General features: G+C 41.4%; 10 protein-coding genes across 10 annotated transcripts; 4 read left to right on the top strand and 6 right to left on the bottom strand.

Annotated features, from left to right (window-relative positions):
• Window positions 1–281: 281 nt before the first annotated feature.
• Window positions 282–882, bottom strand: BCR41DRAFT_358830 (hypothetical protein). The gene has a single exon (XM_022025122.1). The coding sequence runs from the start codon at window positions 843–845 to the stop codon at window positions 567–569; it is 279 nt and encodes a 92-aa protein (XP_021878697.1). The 5' UTR covers window positions 846–882; the 3' UTR covers window positions 282–566.
• Window positions 883–1,391: 509 nt separating this feature from the next.
• Window positions 1,392–2,581, top strand: BCR41DRAFT_140529 (hypothetical protein). The gene has a single exon (XM_022019534.1). The coding sequence runs from the start codon at window positions 1,603–1,605 to the stop codon at window positions 2,524–2,526; it is 924 nt and encodes a 307-aa protein (XP_021878696.1). The 5' UTR covers window positions 1,392–1,602; the 3' UTR covers window positions 2,527–2,581.
• An 80-nt stretch (window positions 2,582–2,661) lies between these two features.
• Window positions 2,662–4,632, bottom strand: BCR41DRAFT_358827 (DNA-binding protein). The gene is made up of 5 exons (XM_022025121.1): window positions 4,528–4,632; window positions 4,182–4,231; window positions 3,918–4,043; window positions 3,711–3,822; window positions 2,662–3,610 (listed from the first exon to the last, which is right to left on the bottom strand). Exons 1-5 carry the CDS (start codon window positions 4,593–4,595, stop codon window positions 2,767–2,769), a joined length of 1,200 nt encoding a protein of 399 aa, XP_021878695.1. The 5' UTR covers window positions 4,596–4,632; the 3' UTR covers window positions 2,662–2,766.
• A 410-nt stretch (window positions 4,633–5,042) lies between these two features.
• BCR41DRAFT_372977 (hypothetical protein) lies at window positions 5,043–6,135 on the top strand (the record flags this gene model as incomplete). The annotated part of the gene is made up of 2 exons (XM_022026731.1): window positions 5,043–5,127; window positions 5,216–6,135. The coding sequence occupies 2 exons, from the start codon at window positions 5,043–5,045 to the stop codon at window positions 6,133–6,135; spliced, it is 1,005 nt and encodes a 334-aa protein (XP_021878694.1).
• A 589-nt stretch (window positions 6,136–6,724) lies between these two features.
• BCR41DRAFT_358825 (hypothetical protein) lies at window positions 6,725–8,032 on the top strand. Its single transcript, XM_022025120.1, has 2 exons — window positions 6,725–7,035; window positions 7,138–8,032. Exons 1-2 carry the CDS (start codon window positions 6,753–6,755, stop codon window positions 7,998–8,000), a joined length of 1,146 nt encoding a protein of 381 aa, XP_021878693.1. The 5' UTR covers window positions 6,725–6,752; the 3' UTR covers window positions 8,001–8,032.
• Window positions 8,033–8,813: 781 nt separating this feature from the next.
• BCR41DRAFT_309621 (cytochrome P450) lies at window positions 8,814–10,639 on the top strand (the record flags this gene model as incomplete). Its single annotated transcript, XM_022020961.1, has 4 exons — window positions 8,814–9,018; window positions 9,149–9,346; window positions 9,558–10,368; window positions 10,459–10,639. The coding sequence occupies 4 exons, from the start codon at window positions 8,814–8,816 to the stop codon at window positions 10,637–10,639; spliced, it is 1,395 nt and encodes a 464-aa protein (XP_021878692.1).
• A 134-nt stretch (window positions 10,640–10,773) lies between these two features.
• BCR41DRAFT_358822 (prohibitin-1) lies at window positions 10,774–12,728 on the bottom strand. The gene is made up of 4 exons (XM_022025119.1): window positions 12,534–12,728; window positions 11,443–11,864; window positions 11,200–11,342; window positions 10,774–11,071 (listed from the first exon to the last, which is right to left on the bottom strand). Exons 1-4 carry the CDS (start codon window positions 12,616–12,618, stop codon window positions 10,900–10,902), a joined length of 822 nt encoding a protein of 273 aa, XP_021878691.1. The 5' UTR covers window positions 12,619–12,728; the 3' UTR covers window positions 10,774–10,899.
• Window positions 12,729–12,731: 3 nt separating this feature from the next.
• Window positions 12,732–15,953, bottom strand: BCR41DRAFT_358820 (quinon protein alcohol dehydrogenase-like superfamily). Its single transcript, XM_022025118.1, has 2 exons — window positions 15,280–15,953; window positions 12,732–14,792 (listed from the first exon to the last, which is right to left on the bottom strand). The coding sequence occupies exons 1-2, from the start codon at window positions 15,547–15,549 to the stop codon at window positions 12,906–12,908; spliced, it is 2,157 nt and encodes a 718-aa protein (XP_021878690.1). The 5' UTR covers window positions 15,550–15,953; the 3' UTR covers window positions 12,732–12,905.
• Window positions 15,954–19,048: 3,095 nt separating this feature from the next.
• On the bottom strand, window positions 19,049–21,282 carry BCR41DRAFT_424263 (hypothetical protein; the record flags this gene model as incomplete). Its single annotated transcript, XM_022030399.1, has 2 exons — window positions 19,049–20,844; window positions 20,958–21,282. 2 exons carry the CDS (start codon window positions 21,280–21,282, stop codon window positions 19,049–19,051), a joined length of 2,121 nt encoding a protein of 706 aa, XP_021878689.1.
• A 576-nt stretch (window positions 21,283–21,858) lies between these two features.
• On the bottom strand, window positions 21,859–22,874 carry BCR41DRAFT_424262 (6-O-methylguanine DNA methyltransferase; the record flags this gene model as incomplete). Its single annotated transcript, XM_022030398.1, has 3 exons — window positions 22,596–22,874; window positions 22,332–22,441; window positions 21,859–22,215 (listed from the first exon to the last, which is right to left on the bottom strand). The coding sequence occupies exons 1-3, from the start codon at window positions 22,729–22,731 to the stop codon at window positions 21,859–21,861; spliced, it is 603 nt and encodes a 200-aa protein (XP_021878688.1). The 5' UTR covers window positions 22,732–22,874.
• Between the last annotated feature and the right edge of the window lie 1,245 nt (window positions 22,875–24,119).

Raw genomic sequence — 24,119 nt, 5'->3', positions numbered from 1 at the left:
TTGTTGTATACTTTTAAGAGTTGAATAGTGGGCGCTCTCTTGGAATCTTATCTGCCTCCCGCTTGCAAGTCTATGTCTGAGAAGAATGGAGAGGCTGCGCTCATGTTAAGGTAGCATGCAAAGGCTTCAGTTGCACCAAAGTCTCAAGGCTTTTATGAAAAATCTGATTCATAAACTACCTCAATGGTAGCCGTGGACTGACATTTTCAATAATCATTAAGGAATATGGAAGGAACTTGATACTTGATATTTACTTACACCACAATACCAAGGCTGAGATATACTAATTCAAGGGAGAAATTAAGAGAATGCGGTCAATCCTTCCTTGATTTTTTAGTGGCTTCTTATTGGTTTTGAAAGAATGTAAAATCTCACACAAATCCTTGGCTTCATCCATTCATCCATTTCACAACACTACCAGGAATGGCGACACGAAAGACCTCTGCTGGCCTTTGGCCATCTAGAAATTGGCAGTCTAATGCAGGGAACCCTATTGCCAACACAGGTTCTTCTAGCACCTTTGGGGGGAATAACACCCAGCCAGTCGAGGCAGTGAATTGTATACCCTATCTAGCAAATCCGAGCTCGAGAAGTACCAACAATGTCACCTCTCCCAACCCGCTTGGCACCATTAGAGCATCTTCACCGTTCCATAGCAGTTTTGGTCCGACACCAACGGCTGCCACAGTCACACCAGCGGCCGCATCAGGTACTACTGCTGCCGCTACACCAGCTGTAACTGCTTTCACAGCATCAACGACGGTTCCTACAACTACAGCTACAGTCGTAAATAGTCCATTTGCATTTGCAGCACCGCCGAGTTCTATAGCCACTCCTGCGGGCATAGCCCCTGCGATGACAGCTACGACTACTGCAAGTGGCTTCAGTGCTGGTAATTCGAGTGCCTCACCTGTTCCTCTATTTGGCTTAGTTTTTGAGTCTGTGGCATCATCAACAACACCTACATATAATTTAGCTAACTCACAGCATACAGCTTCGTCCACAGCGACGACAGCAAGTCCTATAGCATCATTATCAGCGACGATGGTTCAATCGGATATTGTGAAAATGATTCGCTTCGAGTTCGAATGGAGACTTATAGATGTCCTTTTCAAAAGCGGCGATGGTTTTACGCGTTCGTACAAGTGCAAATCTGGCCAGAACGAATACGAGTTTCAATGTGCAGTCAAAAAGATCGAAAACTGTTTTTTATTTCAAATTATCTGTGCAACCGAAAAGGATTATTCGCAACTCATGTGGGTAACCAGAGCCAGTATCACAAACAAGAGCAAGACGTTGAATGAAAATATGACGACGACCGACTGGGTTGATAGCCGAAAGATTAGTATCTCTCGTATGGTGTATCTTGGTCTTTTTTTTTTTTTTTTTTTTTTTTTTTCTTCCTTTCTACCGTAGAGATGCTGCAATCATTGACAGCAATAGCTTTGAACTCAATTGAACGAATACCTTCCCCTTTTGGTACTGCTGATAGATCCTTTGCTGCAAGACTTATTTACTTTAGGGCCTAATGGCTTTTATTCAATTATTGTAACACTGTCCAGTGACTCCGACTTGGAATCTCATCCTATTTCCACTAGCGCTATGCATTGCTTTTCTATTTTGAACAGGATGCTTCAGGATGTTGACTCGCATGATGTATCCTTTGAGTTTGAAGTGCCTTGCCAATCTTACGTCCAAGAACCGATCTCTGACAAAACTCCTGAACATGACCCAGCCAATACAAGCAGCAATAGTAGCTACGACGCGTTTCCTGAGCTTGCAAGAGAGCTAAAGATCGAGGATATCGATGATGGAGTGCCAGAAGAGTCAGATGAGGAAGAGGAGGATTCGGAAAAAACAAGTAAGGTTTCCAGCAGCATGACTGAGGTAGATAAAGACCAAGGATTGTTGAAGCCCAAAAGCAAAGATGACATTGATTCGATCAAAAAAGACAAAGGAAAGGGGGGATCTTCCATTAATTCTTCCGCAACCACCATTGAGGTCGTTACTGCGCATAAGATTGTCTTGTCGCAATTTGAATATTTCCGTACCATGTTTTCAAGTTCATTCGCAGAGGGTGGCCCAGGAGCGAAAACGATTAGGATTAAAGACACAGACCCTCAGTGCTTCCGCATATTGATTGAACATCTCTATTTGGGCCAGCTGACTTCAAATATGGAGCCCAGGATCACGACAGAGGACTTTGTTCAAGAAAACGTTCCAACATGGGAGGATGTTTACTTGGTAGCAGACCGATATAATGTAACTGAATTGAGGGACAGAGCAGCTGAACGAATTTTGAGGAACCTGAGCACTGCCTGGGTAGTTCCATTCCTGTTCAGGACCGCTTATTTATTTGAGGATCTAAGGTTGCCCGTAATCAAATATATTGTCCAATTTTGTATGAGTTCTGTGGCGGCAAAGGATGCTTTGGCGAAATATTATGAGCATGAAGAATGCAGCTCAATTATGGCCGACATCTTGAAAGAGCTCTGGACGGCGAAGACGAATACTGCCTCGAAGTAAATAATGCAGAATAAAGTTTATTACCAAAGCAATAATAAAAAGCATTGTTAACTATATATATAGTTTGTCGTTGTTCAGAAAACATATAATATAAATAAATAAAGTGCAGCTCCCTCCATATAGCTTTTTTTTTTTTTTTTCTCCTGTTCTTTTTGAAATCGTAATCACACTCGCATCATCTTATTTGGTTTTTTTATTATTATTTGATCAAAAATAAAGGACGACCTTCCATTAACATGTCTATTCGTCCTTCTTCTCTTCAGCAGGAGCAGCAGCAGCAGCATCGGCCTTCTTCTTCTTATTGGCACTCTTCTTCTTGGGCCTGATCTCAGAAGCCAAAAGCTTCAAAATTTCTTCATCCTCAATCTTCTTCTCCGACTGAATGATCTCGAGGTCAATGGGGGTGTTGGTGATGCGGAGAGGACCTGAAGGCATGACGCAGACGGTGAACAAGAACTGGGCAACAAATTCGCCATCCTTCTCTTCCATGACGTCATATGCGTTGACAACGTTGTGCTTGATGCACTCCAAAAGACCCATGCGGGCTTTGCGCTCATCATCCATCAAGCGCAAGTTGAAGGGGAACTGACCAAACTTCTTAGTGATCTCGGACAGGACAACACGTGAGGTCTGCATCTTCAAGCTATAGTTGGTGGCAGTCTTCTTGTAGATGGTGGTGCGAGTAGTGCTGCTCTTGATCTTTCCATCGCCTGAGGAGATCATGATATCGACACAGTAGACCTCATTCTCAGCAAAGGTGCACTTCTCAAAGTCCTGACGCTGGCCTTCAGTGGGATTGAGAATGATCTGCTTCTTGCCGTCAATAACATTCTTCTCCTGCTGGTGAGAAAGCATACCCTCGACTGGCTTGCAACCATAGGCAGCAGCAATGCGTTGAACATGGTCAGTCACAGGAGTGTTGGCATTGCCGGCACGGATCAAGCGAACAGCAGCTTCGGCAGCATGGTGGGCAGCCATGAGGACATCTGCTTGCTTGCCCTTAATAGGGTTCTCCTTGGAGGCACCAACAACGATAGTAGTGGCAGCAATGGCACCAAATCCATCAATCTGAGCACCAAGCTCACTATAAGCAATTGGATGAAAAGAAAGTAATATATAGCGAGTATGTTAGGGTTATCTACTTTTTTTTGATTAATACAATTGTCCCATTTACCAACACATACATCTTGACCATATCACCAGTCTTCAACTTCTGGTCAGCCTCGGGATCAGAGGCAAGAGGGGAGAAGTGGCAGATGATGTTGTTGACCGAGAGCGAAGTAGGAAAGCCGACACCTAACACAATAAAATGCACACATAACATTATAAAAAATTTAATGACAAAACGCCATATTATATTTCCTCGAGATAGTTAGAAATAAGAATATTACCCTTGCTGATCTTTCCCTTGGTGTAGACAGTCTTGGTCGCCTCCTCGATAGCCTTGTCGCCATTGATGCAGATCTCCAAGACGGAGGCTCCGTCAACGCAAGCAGCAGTGACCTGAGCAATCACGCCTACAATTAATAAAACAATTGGTGTGCATTTTAGTCACGTTTTAGAATGGTCTGGTTTTTTATAATTTTCACCAATTGTTCCCACGACTTTGAAGAGGGAAGAGTGAGGGGGCTACATTTGTGGCGTCTGATACATACGGTTGGTGATATCGGCAGCAGCCTTGTACTTGGTGAGGACATCGGTGTTACTAATACGCGGAAAGAAGAAGGAAAAAAAAAAAAAAGGCATTCATTATGAAAGAGGTATAAGTAAAAAATTCAGGTGCAAAAACAGAAATGGTAGTAATGTTCAATTATGCTGAGCGATTCATGTAGAGGGGGAGTTGAGTGTATGGCTTAAGTGGGTCCTGTACAACGCGTGTTTGTTGTTTTGCGTAAAGGGTATGAGGGCGCGGCAACACTTTTTATTTTTTATCTTTTGAAACTTTTGTCGAGTAGGTAGAAATTCATTCACGTCAAGAGCGAGCGAAAACAGAATCCTTACGCGACGGTGATATCCTCGGGCTCCTGGACGGTGACGGTGAGCTTCTTCTTGTCGGCAGTCTTGCTCATATTAATACGATCGATGGTAATGGAAGAGAGATGAGAGTGTGAGAGCAAGTAAAAAAAACTTAATGGTTTTGTTATTGTCACTAGGGCAACTCAAAAAACCGTCACCTTCGCTACACGTGATAAACTTGCATATTTTTTTAGCGCGTTTGCCACCATCACTTTCTTTTTCTCTCTACCTCCAACCTCACACCACTTTTCAAGACCACCTGTCCAGATATGACTACCATAAAGCTTAAAGAAGACCATGATGTAATCCTCCCTGTGGTTTGCGGAGAGCTTACAGAATCTGGCCCTAATACCACGGCGCATTTATCCATTTCAAGTACTCTTGACCATTGGTATACGATGCATATGACTATAACCCGAAAGGACTTGAACCTCGAGGTGAATATGCATATCGAAAAATATGTGTGTCAGAGGTCGACGCCTAAAATCCCATACAAAAAAATGCTTGTTGTTCCACAAAAGAACTCTGTCCTTCCTGTTGCGACTACTGTGAAGCACTCAGACGAGCCTAACGAAGATTTTCAAGGTAAGCAGTTTGCATACGAAATGTTGAGCAAAAAGTATTTGAAAGTTGTGAAAGTAAAAGCTCTTTATTTTTCAATATAAAATAATAGTCAAGGTCCCTATTCAGGGAGTGCTTTTTAATGGCCAATACTGCTTTGATGTTGTGCTTACAACAGACTTGAATCGGATTACAGGGCCCTTAAGAGGGGACCCCAAGCACCCTCAAGCTCTTGTCAAGCACCGTGAGATTATGCTTACACTACTTAAAGATCTCACCACCGTTGATTTGTGCTTCTCCTTCCCCTCTGACAAGAGCTGCTCAAATTTTGGGCTCTGGGCACACCAAACCATCTTAAAACGATACAAGCCCCTTGCTGAGTTCATCAACTCACCCCCGGCTAAAGAGTCAAAAGAGAGGAAGATCGTGCGGTTCAAAGGCGACAAATCGCGTGACTCTTCACGCTCTTCGGATTCCTACTCGGGTGAGTCTGATGAAGGAGATGAGAGCGAATACGAAGAAGATGATGACCGCTGTTGTCTGTTGATCGATGACGAGTTTATGATGGCTACGATCTGTGCACTTTTAATGTATGTTTATACTGGCGACATTGAGCTCTCTGTTGACACCAGCAAGTTTGCCATCAAACAGTCAGAGGGCGACGGCTCAACTAGCGGACAAGGCAAAAACTCAACCAGGCATCCCTTGGGCCTCGACTCTGGATGGAGGTTTAAGGATGTCACTTGGATGGATCTACTCAAGGCAGCAGATTATTATGGAGTGACTGATCTTCAGGCTCGGTGCGAGGAAGAAGTGATCGCATCCATTAATGAGTCTAACGCGCTTGATATTCTGTTCAACGTTGGGCAGAAATATAAGGATATTAAGCTGGAAGCTATTGATTACATTGCGAATATGATGGGTTCATTGTTTAATCAGGAGCGAGACCCATTCGCACCATACAAGGACCATCCTTCGTGCTATGAACTGATGGTTGAAGTGATGCGTCACAAGGGCAATCAAGGCTTATAAAACATCGATCATCAATTCCTCAAATCATCATTCTTGCACAGCTTTATCAAACGCCTCAACGAACAATAGCTTTACTTATCAGGCGGTACTATTCTATACTTTTCTCTGATACTGCATTTTGAATAAAACAAAAATAATCACTGTTCAGCAGTCGCGTAAGATGTGGCCGATGCATGCATAGTTGGTTTCACAAAAAGATGTCAAAGCGCAGGAAACTTAAATCGTGCGACATCACATGTTCAGTTGAGCCCCTCTAGAGCACCCATGACACAACCACGACCATTTTGACCAAATGTCAATTCAAGCGTGTGATATCAGACAAACTCAAATTAAAAGGTTCAAATAGTATATTTTTGAAGCGGGCGCTTCTCCAAACGCTTTAATTGTTGTAGAGAGACATGACTGTAGACTATATCCGAATTTTCTGCAACCTTCAATACTCCTCACTCGGAATCATGTGATTTTGATGAACCGTTGAAAAGAGGCAGCTTGTTGTTGTTTAAGATTATGCACAAGAAAGTATAGGCGGGCCAAGTGAATTTTTTTAAAAAAAAGGATCAGTGTAGGATTGTGGATTTGAACTTTACTCCTTTCAACTGTTCACACAATTACATGTCATGCTTGACTTCCAAGTGACACAGGTTCATGAAGCAAGATTGAGGATCGAGGCTCCACTTCGGACATTAACATATTGGCATGTTCAACATGCAGCCGAATTGAATGGCATTTCTTGGTCCATTACCATTTCGAAGGACCGAGAGGCTTTAAAGATCAGCGCTACATCGACCGCAAGAGGCGGCCTCGGGAAGTTGGCATCATTGTTCAAAAAGATGCATGTAGTTGCCACACATAAAGGTGCACCGCATACAGAGTCAAGTTCTTCAAATAGCACTTTTACTGGTATGGGACACTTTTACTTGGAGACAAAGTAAAACTTTATTATGTAATCTGTCACATCATTCGTTGATGAATTGAAAAACTCTATTTCATCTTTTGGAGTAGCATCGATTCCGGCAAATAGGGTTCTTTATCAAGGCAAATATTGTTTCGATCTCATATTCTCCACCAGCGATGAGCCCTTACTGCCACCGTTGAGCCCAACTGAAGAAACGGAACTTACTAAAAGTCGTAACATAATGCAGACGATGCTAAAGGACATCTACTCAGTGGATGTTTGCTTCGCATTCTGCTCGGACGTGACATATGCTAATGTTGGACTTTGGGCACATCGCGCTATCCTTTTGGAATATAAGCCTTTCGCAAAGATGCTTGAGTCTTCATCTAAGAAGCTATCGTCACGAGGCAGTAATGTTAAAAAGGATAGCAGAGGCGATAGCAGCAGTTTGGGCGTTCCTCTGCTGATTTGCATTGATGATTTCTCGATAACCACTATGTGTGCATTGCTCATGTATCTTTACACAGGCAAGATTGAACTCAGTGTGGACGCTAAGAACTATGCTTTGAGTATGACGGATGGTGAACTGGTCGTGAGAGGGCTCATCAGCCAAACTAAGGAATCGGTTCGTTGGCCTCCTTTTGACGACACGAGCTCAATCTGGAAGCTAAGGGACGTGAGATGGGATGAATTGCTCGTGGCTGCTGACCACTTCGAGGTCGAGGGACTCCGAGATCATTGTGTGGAGGAGATATTGGCATCAATTGACGAGTCCAATGTATTCTCTATTCTTTTCAGTACTGGTCGTTCTTTTCCAAAAATTAGGGAAGGAGCACTTGAATTCATGAGTAATAGGATGAGCACCTTGATTAGTAAAGGTGAAAAGGACCCCTTTTTACCCTATGTGGACCTTCCAGAGTGTCATAGTGTAATGTTGGAGCTATTGCGGTACAAGTTTTCAGACTTGTAAAAAAAAGAGAACGATCTTTTTCCTCATCCGCCATCTGTCATTTTTATATTTTTTTTTTTTTTTTTTTTTTTAACGGATGCTGTTGTAAATATTGAACGTTTTTTTTTTTCTTTTCTTTACTTTCTGCTTTTCTTGATAGCAGAAATCAATCTTCAAAAATTAAATTGTAAAGTTCATTGGATTGGTAGAAGCAAGAGCCCCAATATATCAACATGTCTTTATCGCATATACAAATGTTGGTTAGAAAAATTCAATTATAGGCCTTTTACTTAACAAAATACTTGTAATCGACAACAGATTACCCAGAAAAAAGATCCAAGACCTAGCAAATAGATTAAATGCTGTTGAAAACTGGAAGTCGAGGACCAATTGACGTAGTAAGGGCTAAAAGTGAGAATTTATATAACCAATCCACTATGGTTGAGATGTTCCTTTATTCTCTTCTCCTTTCTCAATCTTCATCAAACGAGTAAAAGATATCTTGCCTCTGTTGCTCCTTTCCATTTCTTCCTACTCATAGATTCCCATTTTATTTTGCTCTTTCAACGCAGCTGTATCAACCTAGCCATGTCCACTGCAGTGATTCCCACCTCTAGGTCAAAGGCCTCGCTCATCCTTCCTATCAATCGTGTACTCTCATTTCTTGGTCGCTTCGATGGTAGCAAAAACACTCGCGTCCTTAAACTCATTGGTAGTTTATATTTCATATTTATTCTGTACAAGTATCGTCGATCGGTCTATGGAATACGTCCTCGTCCTGAAATTCCTGGCCCTCCAGGCCTACCACTCGTGGGTAATCTGTTCGGAGTACTAATGTTGAAGAGGAAGCACTTGTTGCAAGCGCAAGAAGCAACCTATGCGAAATATGGTAAAATTTATACGACCGCGGCCCCTGGTGTTGGTCGGACGATCAATGTTATGGAGCCTGAAATTTTGGACCATGTCTTACGAGTCAATTTCTGGGCGTATGAGAAGGATCCTAGAAGCAAGACTACTTTGTGGCCTTTAATAGGAGCAGGTAAGAATACACATAATGCACACACCACTTTACAGACCGAAGAGTATGAGCAAAATAACAAAATTAAAAAAAAATTGGCTGCGATCTAATGTCAAAATTTTTCTCGCTGCTTTATTATTATAATAAAAAGGCATTTTCGGTGCAGATGGCGCGCACTGGAAGTGGCAGCGCAAGTTGACAAGCAACATATTTTCTGCCAAAGCTTTCCGGCAGTATACTTCAGAAGTATTTTGTCGTGAAGCTCAAACAGTTATAAATTATATCGATAAATATGCCAATTCTGGAAAAGTAATCGATCTTCAGCAACTGTTCAATTGTTTCACTCTCGGTAAGACAAATAGTATCCAAATGATCATTTTATAACCGTTTTAAAACATGACGTTCGATTCTCTTCGACGGAAAGGGACCTGTTTCTGACCGGATAAATTCCCTTACATGGGTCTCGCACGTACTCTTATTGAGAGAGTCGACTGTACATGTACATATACTTGGTTCGTTACTAATATCTCATATCCTATCGTTAATTGAGCGAATAATAGATTCTTTTGGCGAAATCGCTTTTGGGCAGACCTTTGGCTGCTTAGACGATCCGGAGCATCCGACCGAATTTGCAGTTGCGTTCGATCATCTCAATCATCTTCTCGCTGGTGGAGCTTCGACACCATTTTGGGGCCTCAAGCTCTGGTTGACAGGTCGAGGGAAACAAATTGCAAAGGATAGCAAGTTTGTTCGAGAGTATGCTCTCAATATTATTCAAGATCGACGCAATAACCAGACATCTCCTTCACTTGCTGCAAAACATGGAAACCCGCACCAAAAAGACCTATTGCAGTTATTCATGGACGTGGGTACTGACAACGTTGGTAATGTTGATGAGGCTACGAAGCTCTCAGACGATATGCTTGTGGACAGTGTCCTCAACTCCCTCATTGCTGGCCGCGATACGACCGCACAGGCACTTACTTGGACATTCTACCTCATGCACCGCACGCAGGCAGGGCCAGAACTGGTCCAAAAGTTGGTCAAGGAAACAGAGGAGGTCTTGAAGGGAGAGAAGCCAACTTATGAAAGTACCAAACAGCAAAAATATGCCGAGGCTTGCTTCAATGAAGCATTGAGGCTTTACCCTTCAGTCTCCAGGAACTCAAGGATCTGTATTGAGGATGATGTCCTACCTGGTGGTCTTAAAGTATACAAGGGTGAGCGCGTAGCATGGAATTTATATGCCATGGGCCGTGCGACTCATATCTGGGGACCAGATGCAAAGGAATACAAACCTGAGCGTTGGATGAAAGGGAGCAAGCCATCTTCCACCAAGTTTATTTCCTTCCATAGTGGCCCACGTACATGGTAAGACATTTTCTTCAGCAACCATTCAAAGCTTCATCTTTACAGACGCTGACATTGATCTCATACTCCTTGTTTCGCTTGTTTGAACAGCCTCGGACAGCAGTTTGCCACCATCGAAGCTGTTACACTTATGTCTATGTTGATCCAACGTTTCACATTTGAACTCGTGAACCCCGATCTTGAGCCTGCATACTTGCCTTCCTTGACACTTCCGGTGGATGGAGGTCTGCCCGTTCGTATCAAACGTCGCAAAGAAACCATAGCTGTTTAAATATATTATTCATATCGATACATAGTAAAGGGATTAAAATCAATGCTAACAGCAACGTCTTGCAACGCCTCTTTCAAACATAAATGAAAAATGGCTGTGAAATGATCAGATCAACAAATATTTCTTTGTTATTGGTTCGTATTGAAATAAAGGGGAAAAAAAAAATAATAATTCAAATGTACACTTGTATTTAGCATGCGTCCCCTACGGTTTTACTACTAACGATCTATCTTATTCTGGTTTTGCTCCTAAAGACCCACTTAGACTGGAACATTCAGCAACATGTTGTTGCCCTTTTGGTTAGGAAGGTAGGTGACATTCTTAGCTTGGGCCAAAGTGCCGGCGATATCCTTAGATGCCTCAATGCGACGAAGCTCAATTAAACCAGCACCAGCCTTCTCTAAAGATGCGGAAATAATCTCGGCAGCATGGCTAAAGAAGAAAACAGGTGATATATAGAGCAAAAAATGTTAGCACACAAATCTCAAGCTGCAGAAAATAAGAAGGGTGTTTTGCCTGGAGAAAAAGAGACATAAATAATTGATTATTTAAAGACGTACGCTTCACCCTCAGCTCTGATAATGGAGGCATTCTTCTCCTGCTCAGCCTTCTCGACAATGAACTTGGCGCGCTCTGCCTCCTGCTGAGCAATCTGCTTCTGTTCGACAGCGTTAGTGAATTCGCGACCGAAGGTCATTGTAGTCTATCAACCCATCATGTTGAAACGTAAAATGCAAATAAAATAAAAGTATTAAGAAATGCCAAAAAAATAAATAAATAAACAAGTAAACCAAATAGCTTACAATAGACACATCCTCAAGCTCGATATGGAACTCTCTAGCACGCTTCGCAAGATCCTCACGGATTTTGGAAGAGACAAGCTCACGTTGTGTGATAAGCTCGCCAGCATCGAACTGAGCAACAATAGACTTGAGGACTTCGTTTCCGATCGAAGGAAGCACACGTTCATCGTAATCCAAACCAAGTCCCTGATAGATCTGGGACAAGTTCTTGACATCGGGTCTGTGAAGGACACGAAGGGTCAAGGTGACCATCTGCATATCCTTGGATCCCGTAGTGGTGGAAATATTGCGTGGCTTCGTGCGCACATCAAACTGAATCGCGCGCTGCAACCATGGGATCAAGAAATGAGTACCCTCACCTACTGGACTAGGCTTCACTCCCTCCAATCTGTCGAAAATAACGGCGCGGTAGCCTCCTTGGACTATAAGCAAATAAATATTAAAAAAAAAAAAAAAAAAAAAAAAAATTTGCATTAGACATGAATACCAACTAGGAAATATATAGACCCTTCAAGTTGGTTATTGATCTGATTGCAAAGTGTAAATCCTGCCGTTTCCACTGTTAAGTAATTTCGTGAGAAAGACTGAATACAGATCTATATTTTTTCTCTTTCTTTTGTAGTAGAGATGGTAATAGTTGGCGTTGCGATCTATCTTTTCAAGATCGCCTACTGTGTGGATTATCGTTTCTACGGGACCACTTCCGAGTATCCCGAAAAAATGAAAGCTTATCTTTAGTCTCCCGGACGGTCAATGCCAATATAGATCCCGATTCAAGTTTCCCACAAACATATAGTATAAATAAAATTTACGGCTTGACATGGCCGTCTAAACTGATCGTTCCCCGAAAGAAGGCAGTTGATCAGTTTAAAAAAAAAAAAAAAAAAAAGACGGAAATAAAGTCGGCATGCCGATTCAGTCCTGAAGAAGACTAACTCAAAATCGAATACATGTCGTCACATTTCAGCGCGGGTTTTGTAATGCTATGGGGCTGGATCCCGATTTTCTCTTGACCTTGACTTTCAGACCCCAAAAGTCTTAGCTAATCGTTTGCTGCCAATCGGATCAGATTCTATTCTAAGAATACATACCGTCATACATGGAGTACTGCAGGAAAGAGACTGCAGCTCCAACAGGAATAGCAATCTTTGAGATGGTAGTGAGGATGCCAGACATGGTTGCTGTTATGAGAGAGAGAAAAGGGATGTCGTGAAACGAAAAGAAAGACGTGCTATATGGCAAAGATGCAACAACACTTCAATGAAAAAGCTCCGTCAGCAATATGTGGAAGGCCAAAAGGGAAATTTATTTGATCGATTGTTTTGAGGGCTGGGCGGCAGTCACGTCGCTTCAGTCACGTGAGTATTGATACAAAGAGTTTTTTTACAAGAATGCGAAGAATGCTATCAACAGAGGTATAAAGACAATAAAATCAAAAGATGGAAGTAGCTATGACATCCGTTTTATGTACGGACCCCATAGTCCCAGACAAAGACAACTCCATCGTCCGAGCCACTCACAATGCGAGTGTCACCAAGACCAATGCAAGTAACAGGACCTTCATGACCCGTGAGAGTATAGAGGCATCGACCACTCTCGGTATCCCACACCTTGATCGTCCTATCCAGGCTGCCTGACACAATCCGTAGCTTATCAAATGCTAAGGACCATACACCTTCTACATGACCAAATAGCGTGTTGAGACATTCACCCGATTCGACATCCCAGACTTTGAGTGTGTTATCAAGGCCACCAGTGACAATAATTGGCATCATGGTTCTAGTTTCTACGTCAGAGCTGGGATCATGAAGCGGCGATGGCAAATTATTCTCAACTACCCCAGAACGGTTGATACTGCATACTGTAGTTGGCACTCCGCCAGTTCGACCTTGTGAAGATGATGGACCGTCTTGTGGTCTGTTCTGCATACGCTCTACAATGATTGAGATCAAGGCATCTCCAGATGTTTGCAAGCATTGAACTCGTCCCACATGTCCTGTGAACGTTCTAAGACATGTCCTCGAGGCGATGTCCCACAATTTGACCGTCGTATCATCACTGGCTGATACAAGTAGCTTTTTCTTGTATATCTGTACCTTGTTGACTAGGTCACAGTGTCCCTTCAAAGTTGAGCATTCGCCTGTAGCAAAGTTCCAAATCTTGATGGTCGCATCTACAGATCCAGAGGCAAGAATGCGGGAATCAAAGTCCAAGGTGACAACACCATCTGTATGTCCCTGTAGGGTGCGAATACACTGGCCTGTATGATAATTCCAAATCTTGAGCGTCCTATCCATCGAGCCTGTGATCAACTTAGCCTCGTCAAAGTGGAGCGCACGCACGCAAAGGGCGTGGCCTCTCAAGGTCCGAAGACATTCACCTGTTTCGATATTCCAGACCTTGACAGTATTGTCGTAAGATCCAGTAATAAGAAAAGACTCATCGAACTGTAAACACATCACGCCATCCGTGTGGCCTCTAAAAACCTTAAGTCGGTAGTTACGTTTCCGCCAGTTTCTCTCAACGATCAAACGTTCGGAATAAATCTCTTTCCAAGGCCTCTTTGTGGGCGTCTCAGTCTTCGCTGGCGGTTCTGGAGATTGAAACAATGGCGTTGAAGTTTTAGATCTAGATTTCCCAGGCGAAGGAGAATGTAGATTATGCCGAGCACGCTTCTGAGAACATCCCGCCTCGATATCGTTTTCATCGGATAAAACGGAGCGTTTGTTGGGCCAGCCAGATGATGGGGAAGCTTCTGTTGGAGAGAGAGAAGATGTGGAACTAGGTGGAGAAGGATGAGATGGCATAACATCACTATTGCCTTGGTGACCGTTTATATGTTCTTGGTCATCATGATCGCTCTCGTCAGCGGCTGCTAGCGCACTTTCTGATTGTGAGCTGTTTTGGGGTTGTAGCTGTGGTGGGGGCTGTGGGGGTTGGTGCTGTTGCTCCAGCAATCGTTTTGATTTAGCCTTCTTTTTATCCAACAAAGGTAAACCCCATCCACATTTCGTGCATTTGAGTCCGATATGTTGCTCACACATGCGATGCCAGACCACGTCGTCGTCTGCTAGACGCTTCCAGCTTTTGCATACCTGTGCTGCATGGCAAAGCGATGTTGCATCAAGATATGAAAGAATGCGAAACGCTATTTCAGGTGGAGTGATGGAAAGGAAGTCAATTCGGAGTAGTGGTTGGAGGTGGTTAGAGAGGAACGAGAGTTGGGGCACGCAGCATTGAGTCAGTAGGCCACTAAGAACCAACTGGCGATGGGGTGCTGGTGCAGAGCCAAACAGAGACCAGATATGAGAGATGATTTGTTGATCCTGCTGAGGCAATCGTTTGATATCCTATGGTTGATAACAAGTAAAAAGTAGGAAAGAGTCGTTAATCATGAATATTCAGGTGTTTCGGGAGTAGATGAAAACATGGCAGCATTGTTGCGGATACAGGATACATCGATGATCGTGCGGAGATAGACGGGTAGAGGAAGACAGTAGTCTAGTCAGTCAACCAAAAAAAAAAAAAAAAAAAAAAAAAAGAGCCAAAAGGAACAACAATACTGCGTCCAGCACTTGTTGAGCTACTACTAATGGTTTGACAATAGAGCATCATGGATCAAAGTGTGTGCGAACCCTGCGGAACAAAACATATCATTGTGCGAGTAGTAGGAGTGAGAGAAGTAGTTTCACTAATGATTGGAATGTTGGATGGTATAGCACGGGTTTGGGTTTGGGTTTGGGTTTGTAGTATGTGTGTTTGGGTAGGCACTATGTTTATACTAGGAAGAATGTCTGGGTCTGCATGTCTCTATTGTTGAATTAGTGAAGTCTGTACCTGTTGCAATTGATCAAGTTGGATCTCGTCTGCCGCTCGCTTAGATCGCAAGTCAGGTCTGTGGCGGTAACACAGACGTTTTTCTGCTTTAGCAGCTTTGTGGTCAGCAGATGATTGTTCAGACCAATTGAGGGTTGGAAATGATTCTGGAAGTAGATTCTCCTTCGTTGGTTGGACAGGTGCTAAATCCTCCAAGGCATCAGGGTTCAGACAGAGCGATGGAGCCAACAGCTCGGATGAGTCTGGAGGCGAAGGCGAGTCGTAGGCCATGATGACAAGGAAGCTGTCAGTTCGATCGAATTGAGTAGCGGATGAGCTGCTTTGGATTACTAGGGTGAAGTGGATGTGCCTGAATGTGAATGTGAATGTGAATGTGAATGTGAATGTGAATGTGAATGTGAATGTCTAGGAAGTGTCAGGGCAAAGCAAGACCGTGCGAGTTGGAATAGAATACAGGCAAGGATGAACGGGAGCTTGAAGAGGAGTTAACGATGTCGGCACTATTGAAATGAGATTGAGATGGTGTATAGTTGTAGTTGCTTCTGTTATTTGTGATGAGAGTGATGGAAATGGGCGTTGAAGAAAATAGATCAAATAAGAGGAAAGGAAGAAAAAGGAAAAGTGAGAGACGAATTATATTTGTAGGGTGTGAGGGAGATGATGGAGTCAGTCTCCAAGGGTGTTTGAGAGGCCATCTTCCCGCACATGCCTCAGCTCTCAGGACAATTAGGACCATTCAATCATGAATAAGAATTATGGCAAGCAAGATGCATATCATGTTACAAACACAACACCTACACAAGGAATGAATGGCATCACCTTGCCTTGGTAATGTCGCAATCCACTAGAAAGACTTTATTTTGAATACAATTGTTTAGTCAGTTAGTACATGTCCATCTTATTCAAAATGTGTCCTTGCAGCATTGACCGTTCTCTTCTCAACAATATATCAACACTTGCTTTTACTCTCATCACGACCACTTTATCACCATTAGAAGTATCCTCAACAGGAACAGAAACCATCCCATACAATTCGAGTCATAAACACAAGTGTCCCTTATTCATTAAATGATAATCTCAGGATCCTGTAGTAAGTTAATATAATAGTGAAGATATGGTTCGATTGTGTATTGTTGTCATTGTCCATAAACTAAAGCTCCCAAAAAAAAAAAAAAAAAAAAAAAAAGAGTCCAAAGATGGAAGGAACATCATGGCCCAAGCATTCACAGCCTTGCCTTTGTCTTTGCCTTTACCTTTGCCTTTACCTTTGCCTTTGCCAATATCTTTTTTTTTTTTTTTTTTTTTTTCTTTCTTTCTTCTTCTATTACAATCTCCCCTTCATTTGATGAGACAACACAAAGGTGTATAGCAATTATAAACTTTTTTCTATTTGTTGCCTTTTCAATACGAAATAGATTAAAGAGTTGGAGAGCTAAAGAATTGAGGCTGTCCAGGGTGACACGGGCAATCACACGCCTTTTTTTTTTTTTTTTTTTTTTTTTTGATGAAATGAATTTTTGATAGGCAAATGTGTCCAACCTGCAGATTGATTGTAAACGAGAAATTATTTTCAAAGAAATAAATGAGCAGTTGTATCGCCTCGATAGAAACACCGAGGACCATGGATCTCATTATGAAGTAGATCATTTTGAATAAACGTTTGCATAAATTCGATTTCCTATTGGATAGCAAGCAAGTGATGAGGATTAGAGATGTATCCACATGCTCGTGTGGAGAGAGGAAAAGGGAGCATTAGGATATTGACTTCTTAATGCGTAAGGACCCCTCTTTGGATCTCCGTGGGACGCGTTGTAACTTTTTTTTTTATGAGCACAGCTTTGGCCAATCAGCATTGGATGTGGCGAAATTCTGTTACGCGAAGAGGTGACATTTTGGCCCTCCAGCACGCCATTTGCTAATAGCCCTCTCCTGCCGACAATCGACTTTGGATATTACTGTTCTACAAATATACATCTACTATCCACGGGAAATAATATGTCAATAGTGTTATTGGGTCATGAAATGGTGCTGCTTTTGCAACGTAACAACCCTTTAGTTCTTCATGTTCAACATCTCTACCTCCTACAAAAAAGACTCTTTCCACACTTCCTCTTTCTCTCTTTTAGTTTTCCCGCCGAAGACATCACTCAGACCCCTCTCATTTCCTGCCGCTCTGGCGCAATACCTATAAAAATCCATCATGTTTTATACAGTTCTATATACAATAGGAGATTTATCAAACATATCCACTTGATTCTTACAAGCTGCTTTTTTTTTTTTTTTTTTTTTTTTTTTTTTTGAAAGGGGAGAAGGGGTATAAACATAATACAAGCCAGCCGATCGAGGGGCGATTACCTTTTTTTTTTTATTTTTTTATTTTTTTATTACCTATTACATTAATGTTTAGAGACTTCTTATTTGAGTGCTGCTATATGTCATCCCGTGCGCGCGCGATTTCTATTATTTATATTAGAAGCATCCGCATCATTGTATGTACGCTTTCGTTAAATGAATGCGCAAACAAGATAGGCATCACTTAAGAATATGCATTCATATCATTTAAAGACTTGGTTCTTAGTGTTATCCCATGAAATACTGTTTAATGAACCGTTTGTTGCGATTTTTTTGAGTGATTGGTATTCGCATTTTACCCGCAACCCCAGGCACTTTGTTAGTGCTTCCCCCTCTTTCATGCTTCAACGACAAAAGCACGCCACTGTTGCAAAAAAAGATGTGCTAGTGGTTTTTTTTTTTTTTTTTTTTTTTTTTTTTGCAGATGCTTTAAAAAAGATAAAATCCTAACTAAACAGGGGTGCTCGGATATTCCTGTGCTCATGATACGCCTTGGAAGGGTTGAAATGATCGAATATGGTATTCTTCCATACAAATCTCTATTTTTATTTATTTATTTTATTTTTTTTTGTTTTTTCAATTCCTTTGTGATATTAGGTGGACTTCGCATTACTAGTCAACTCATGATGCAGACCAACAGACACCAGTCTTGCCTTTAGGTCGGGACGCCATGAATTTGGGACAAATGCTGTAGTTCCATTGAAGCATAGGCTTTGGGCCATGTCAGGCTGATATTGCACACTTTCCGATTTGACCATCTCTTTTTTAAAAGTGCTGTTAAGTTCCAAGGGGATTTGTCAGGGCAACTGAATCAGTTCCGGCTTTGAATGGCCGCCTTAAAAAGACTTGCCAAGTCTTGGCAGTTAGAGCAGAGTAGCACTCCAACTATAGCCTTTACGCTTGTTATAATCCATAGTAATAATAATAATAATAATAATAATAATAATAATAATAATAATAATAATAATAATAATAATAATAATAATAATAATAATAATAATAATAATAATAATAGTATCCTTGGTGTTGTCCCAGTAGATGGCACAATAGCAGACCCATATGATTCTATTCTGGAATTCCTTTTTTTTTTTTTTTTTTTTTTTTTTTTTTTTCGCTTTCGGACGGAAAGAAGGCCCTGGCTTATTTCTGATTAACTGAAATAGCAAAACATGAAGCATTAAGCCTTTGCTGGTAAAGCGGACTAAATTAATTGCCGGTGCCTAACTTTTTTTCCTGGTGATGGTATACACTAGGATATCTAACGCAAATGTGGATATACCAAATCCTTTCTGTCTGTACAAGACCTTAGTGCCATATACGGGTTAAAAAAAAAAAAAAAAAAAAAAAAAAAAGTAAAAGTATATGCTTGTGCATACGCATATTCTTGAGTAGCATAAAAAAAAAGAGACAGGAATTTTTAATAAATGATGAAGGGCGATGTTATCTCATCTTGGCTACTAGATTCAGTACTGACTACTTGCTGAGTATCAATCCCTGGTTCAGCACCTGCTCTTGGTTCAGCATCAACAATTGGTTCAGTCTCAACCGCTGGTGCTGTTGCTCTACTGCTGCTTCTATGTCCAACTGGTTCACTTTGGAAAGTTTTCGTTTCCCTTCTACTCGCGGTATCCCCGATTTCCTCTCTATTCATTGCTATCATCCTTAGGATCTCTGCCATCAGGTTAACACTGCACTCATGATATTCATCGTCGTGTCGGAACTGCAAGAATGGATCCACTTCATCTTCACGCCCAAAGATCTTTGCAAAATTTTTCTTTATAAAGCTCATAACTGGCTTCTTGATCTCCTCATACTCGCTTCCCAAGCGGACCAAAGTTGGGATCGCATTCTCGACACTAAGGTACGATTGGATTAGCCGCGCACAGTCCTTGACTAACTCCTGAATGTCAAATTGATGAGCTAACAGTAAGAGTTCGCCGATTTGTAGGGTCTCTGCCTCAGGCGAACCTGCTGGTTTTGTTCTCTCTTCAGAAAGGCCGCGGAGGGGTGGGGTGGGGGGTGGAGGTGGTGTCGCGGCTACGGTATTGACATCGGCTAAAATGGATTCGATGTCGTGTGTGTAGATATACGTTATCATGGCTTTAAATGCCGGGAAATTTAAATGCGAAATATCTACGGTGACGGGCGCTTGCAATGCTACCGAAGGTCTACTAGTGGTGGAGAAGTGTGAAGAAGCCGACGATGATGTCGATAGTCTCCGTACCCTTCTCAAGCCAGAAGACGACGTTCCCTTCTCACATTTTTTGGACTTTATCATTTGCGTCATCTTTTCTCTAGCAGACTCTACTATTTCCACATGAAGCGATAAGACTGGATAATCTTTCAACAACGTACGATGCGCCCCGACCATGTTATAGCTACCAAGAGCCGGATTATAATGACAAAAATGAACATCGTGTGGTTGATCCATGGGAACGGTTCTGTGACTGCTTTTGGGTGTGGAGATTGACGCTGACACTGATATTGGTGCTGCAGTTGATCTATAGCTGCTATCGTTTTCCCAAAATGGGTCCTCGGAGAAGGAACTGGAGCCTGTATTGTTATTAGCGTAAAGCGAATTCTGGTTGGTGATTCTTGAGGATGGTCTATCAACATCATATTTTTGATCCATAGAAACGCTATGGCTACTTCTGGTTATCGATGTTGGTATTGATGGCGGCTCTGTGGTTGATCTGCGGCTGATTATACTTCCCCAAGTTGGAGGTGGATCATCAAAAAAGGCACTGGTACTGTTGTAAGCGTGGAGGTGGGACGCCAAGTTATGGGCGGTGATTGAGTTTGTATCCAAGTTGCCTGACGTCCTAAATGACTGGCTCTGAGAATCAGCAAAAGTGGAAGTAATCGGTGGCACTCTGCATTCTTCATCTGCCCAATAAGACAAAATGTCTTTTACAGACGTGGCTGGTTTTGCTGATGTTATATCAGGCTCCATCAGGCTTCTCGCCAATTCATCCCCTGTTTTTTCCTCTTGGCGAGATGAAGTATCAAACTGTGCCTGCTGCTGTCTCGCCGTAGCAAATAAGGTCGCATCATTGCCCGTTCGTGGCTTAAGGTCAGCTCTAAGGTATGCGCTGCCAGGTGTTGTATAGTAGTGGGATCCAGTCTTACATTCTTCATTGGATGATATTGACTTTAATAAGATCTTGAATTTGTACAGCCCATCCGTTTGGATGACCCTTGTGGAGGCACTCACTAGTAGATATTTGTGAGGGGAAGATTATTAATAAACACATGATTTTTTTTTAAAAAAAAAAAAAAAAAAAAAAAAAAAAAAGGTATTAAGCACAGTTATTAGTATATATTACATGCGATGCCATCAATGCGTGAGCTTTCACTGAATTTATGCCGTGCCGAGGCTTTATTGGTACTGTCCAAGATACAAGTGCTACCATAATTATCAAATAGGCTGGTGGTGGCTGAAGTCTCAGTGTTGTCTGAATTAGTTGTAGGTTTCAGTATGATTTTCACGCTAGGTGGGTGCATGGGCTTGCAAATGATATCGATGTGTCCTCGTTTTTTGATTTGCACCACAGCATGATGGTATGTCACAAGTCTGGGATCCAACTTGGTGCTAGGTTGTTCTGAAACCATAATAATTAAATCATCTTTATGACCTCTAATCTTGGTCATGTTTAACTGTGATGTCGTGTGATAAAAGCTTAAATATCTAATGTTTATTGTTCACTCGAAAACAAAAAAAAAAAAAAAAAAAAAAAAAAAAAAGAAATGGAGAAAGAAAAAGAGAAAGAAAGGAAGAAAGAAAAAGAAAGACAAAGAAAAATTTTTATAAAAGGGTTTACGCAAGCCTTCAGAGGGAGCGCAGGTCTGATGTAAACAACAGCTCTAATAATTGTTGATTGTTATATGTATAATGTAGCACATCCCCCTTTGTATGCGCCCCGAGCATGTTTGATCCCCGAGTTTGTCTGATTCCAATTTATTCCTCCCATGTCTGTGTCCTTCTTGCTAACAGTGTCAACCCTTAGTTTATTGATATATATAATAGAGAAAAAGTATTTATCGTTTCTACCTTTCGCTCTGTTAGCCTCGGCACAGTACGTGCAGGACATTCATATAGGCTCGAATTTTTGTGGATATCTTCAGGATTTATTCTGTTACTGATACTTTCTGCGTATTCAGGCACATTGATCAAGTGCACGACAAAAGCAGTTAAAAAAAAAAAATAAAAAAAAAAAAAAAAAAAAACTACAGACACATAGGAGTGGTAGTCACAGCTACAGCTGCAGTTACATTTATAGTACTTTTCTCTGGAACTGTAAAGTCTGTAAAAATAACCTTTTCTCTGATCTCCTGAGCAACATGATCAGTCTCATCAAAGACAATACCCTCATGAAACAGCTTTGCTCTTTTGTTGTCAATTTTTTCACCTTCTCCCCATTGACCCATGAAGCCACCAATATACAATTTGGAGTCAAGGACACGATGACATGGGATTGGAAGAGGAGCAAATGGATTCACTTTGAGAGCCTGCCCTACCGCTCGTGAAGACGACTGCAGCGCATCTGAAATATGCTTGTAAGTCGAGATTTGACCTTTAGGGATCTGTAAATTGGGTAATTTTTTTTTTTTTTTTTTTTTTTTAAAAAAAAAAAATAAAAGGTCAGATATCCCGATATGTAAATCTTCCATTGTCCATAATCGGAAGTGTATAACTTTACCTGGGCACAAAGGTCATATACTTGGAACTGAAAAGGTGTTATCTTTCGACCAGTATGTTTGTTGATTGCATTTTCACGTTCTTTGGCAGTGTTTGGATAGAGATGCACCGCTATTCCAGCAAAGGGAATAAAAATTAAAAAAGAGAGGGGAGATTTCATTTGACATGTAAAGAATATTATCATTAATATACAATATGCAAACTTGGAGATTTCAAACGCTTTAAGGACAAGAAAAGTAGCAATGAGAAGAGAGGGAATGCATACTGCAAACATCATCGTCCATGACCGCAGGCCTAGGCGCCTTCTTCATATTGGTACTAGCTCCTTCCGGTTTCTTTTCTTTGACATTAGCAGCGGCAGCAGTAGAGGCTGTACGCTTCATAGTTCGTTCAGCAGGCATAGCTGGTAAATTTGTGAGTATTGTACAGGGGGTGAGTTGCTTGAGAGAGGGAGAGAAAGGACAGTGATGTTGTTAAGCAACAATGAATGAATGAGAGAATGAGAGAGAATGAGAGAATGGAGAAAATGAAAAGTTTAATAAAGAATGAGACATTTTCGTTTGACGGGAGCAGAAACTGCGCTTTTGAAAACGTGGGGCGTAGTGATTTTTTAGTTTTGGTGGCACCAAAAAAAAAAAAAAAAAAAATGCCTTAGGACCAATTGACCTTGCATTATTTTGTCATACCGAGCAACCGTGCACGACAGCCACCAAAAAAAAAGAAAATTAAATTCAGGTATAAAAAAGCTTGTTGAACAATGCTTTCCTTCCTTTCTTACACACATTTCATTTCAAAAACACCTTATATATAACATACAGCACATACAGTCATCATGCTCGCGCTTCTCGCTTTTGCCTTTCAGCTCATCAGTCAAATCTATGAAGACACTACCAAGCCAAAACACAATACTCCTCCTTCCTCATCATGGGCAGTAGTATCAACTAAGCGCCATACCCATACCCATACCCATACCCATACCCATACCCAAACTCAAACCCATACTCACACTCGCATTCAAATATCTTCTTCTCAAAAATCATCTCAATCTCATAAACAATCCCTTGAACAACCTCCGTCAGTTCCTATTCATCTAAAGACACTGTACCAGGCTGTACTTGTCATTATGACCTTGCGCAACCATATCGATTATGATTACAAACTTCTCAATCGCCAAAGTGGTATGTCTCTCTCTAAGCTGATTTATTGTATCCGATCAAAGAAAAGAATTCATGATCGTAGTTAAGACTAAAGATTTTTTTTTTTTTTTTTTTTAAATTTCAAAATATAATTATTTCAATAGAGGAAGAACTGTCCCTGAGTAACGTGTGCATCCCACAATAGTCCAGCCTTTCCCTCCAAAAAAAAAAAAAAAAGTGACCAGTTGACTATTTTCTTCGCCAAAGGTGGAGAGAGAGACTTTTTTCATCCTTTACCCTTTGCCCTTTGGCCGTCACTGCCACACTGCGCCCAAATGCCAGAACTATTTTTTACAAGTCTCATACACTTTCCCCCCCCCCCCTTTGTTTGCATCGTTCCACACCCAACTTTGTATTGTAAAACATCAATATCTCTTCCTTTCATACATATTGTAGTATTATTGTGTATATTATTAATAATAATAGTGAAAAAAAAATAAAATAAAAAGCACAGCAAATCAAAGTGGACACGCGTTGATGACTAGCCTCTTTTTTTTTTTTTTTTTTTTTTTTTTTTTCTTTTACAGGTGCAGAAAACCCATGACCGACGGGAAAGCAGAATATAATTTAAACTTTTTGTCCCTCGAAAAAAA

This window comes from Lobosporangium transversale (genome assembly GCF_002105155.1).
Source record: "Lobosporangium transversale strain NRRL 3116 chromosome Unknown BCR41scaffold_35, whole genome shotgun sequence".
In the NCBI taxonomy this organism is placed as follows: domain Eukaryota; kingdom Fungi; phylum Mortierellomycota; class Mortierellomycetes; order Mortierellales; family Mortierellaceae; genus Lobosporangium; species Lobosporangium transversale.
Note: the sequence above shows the minus strand (reverse complement) of the source record. Positions and strands in the feature narration are given on the sequence as shown.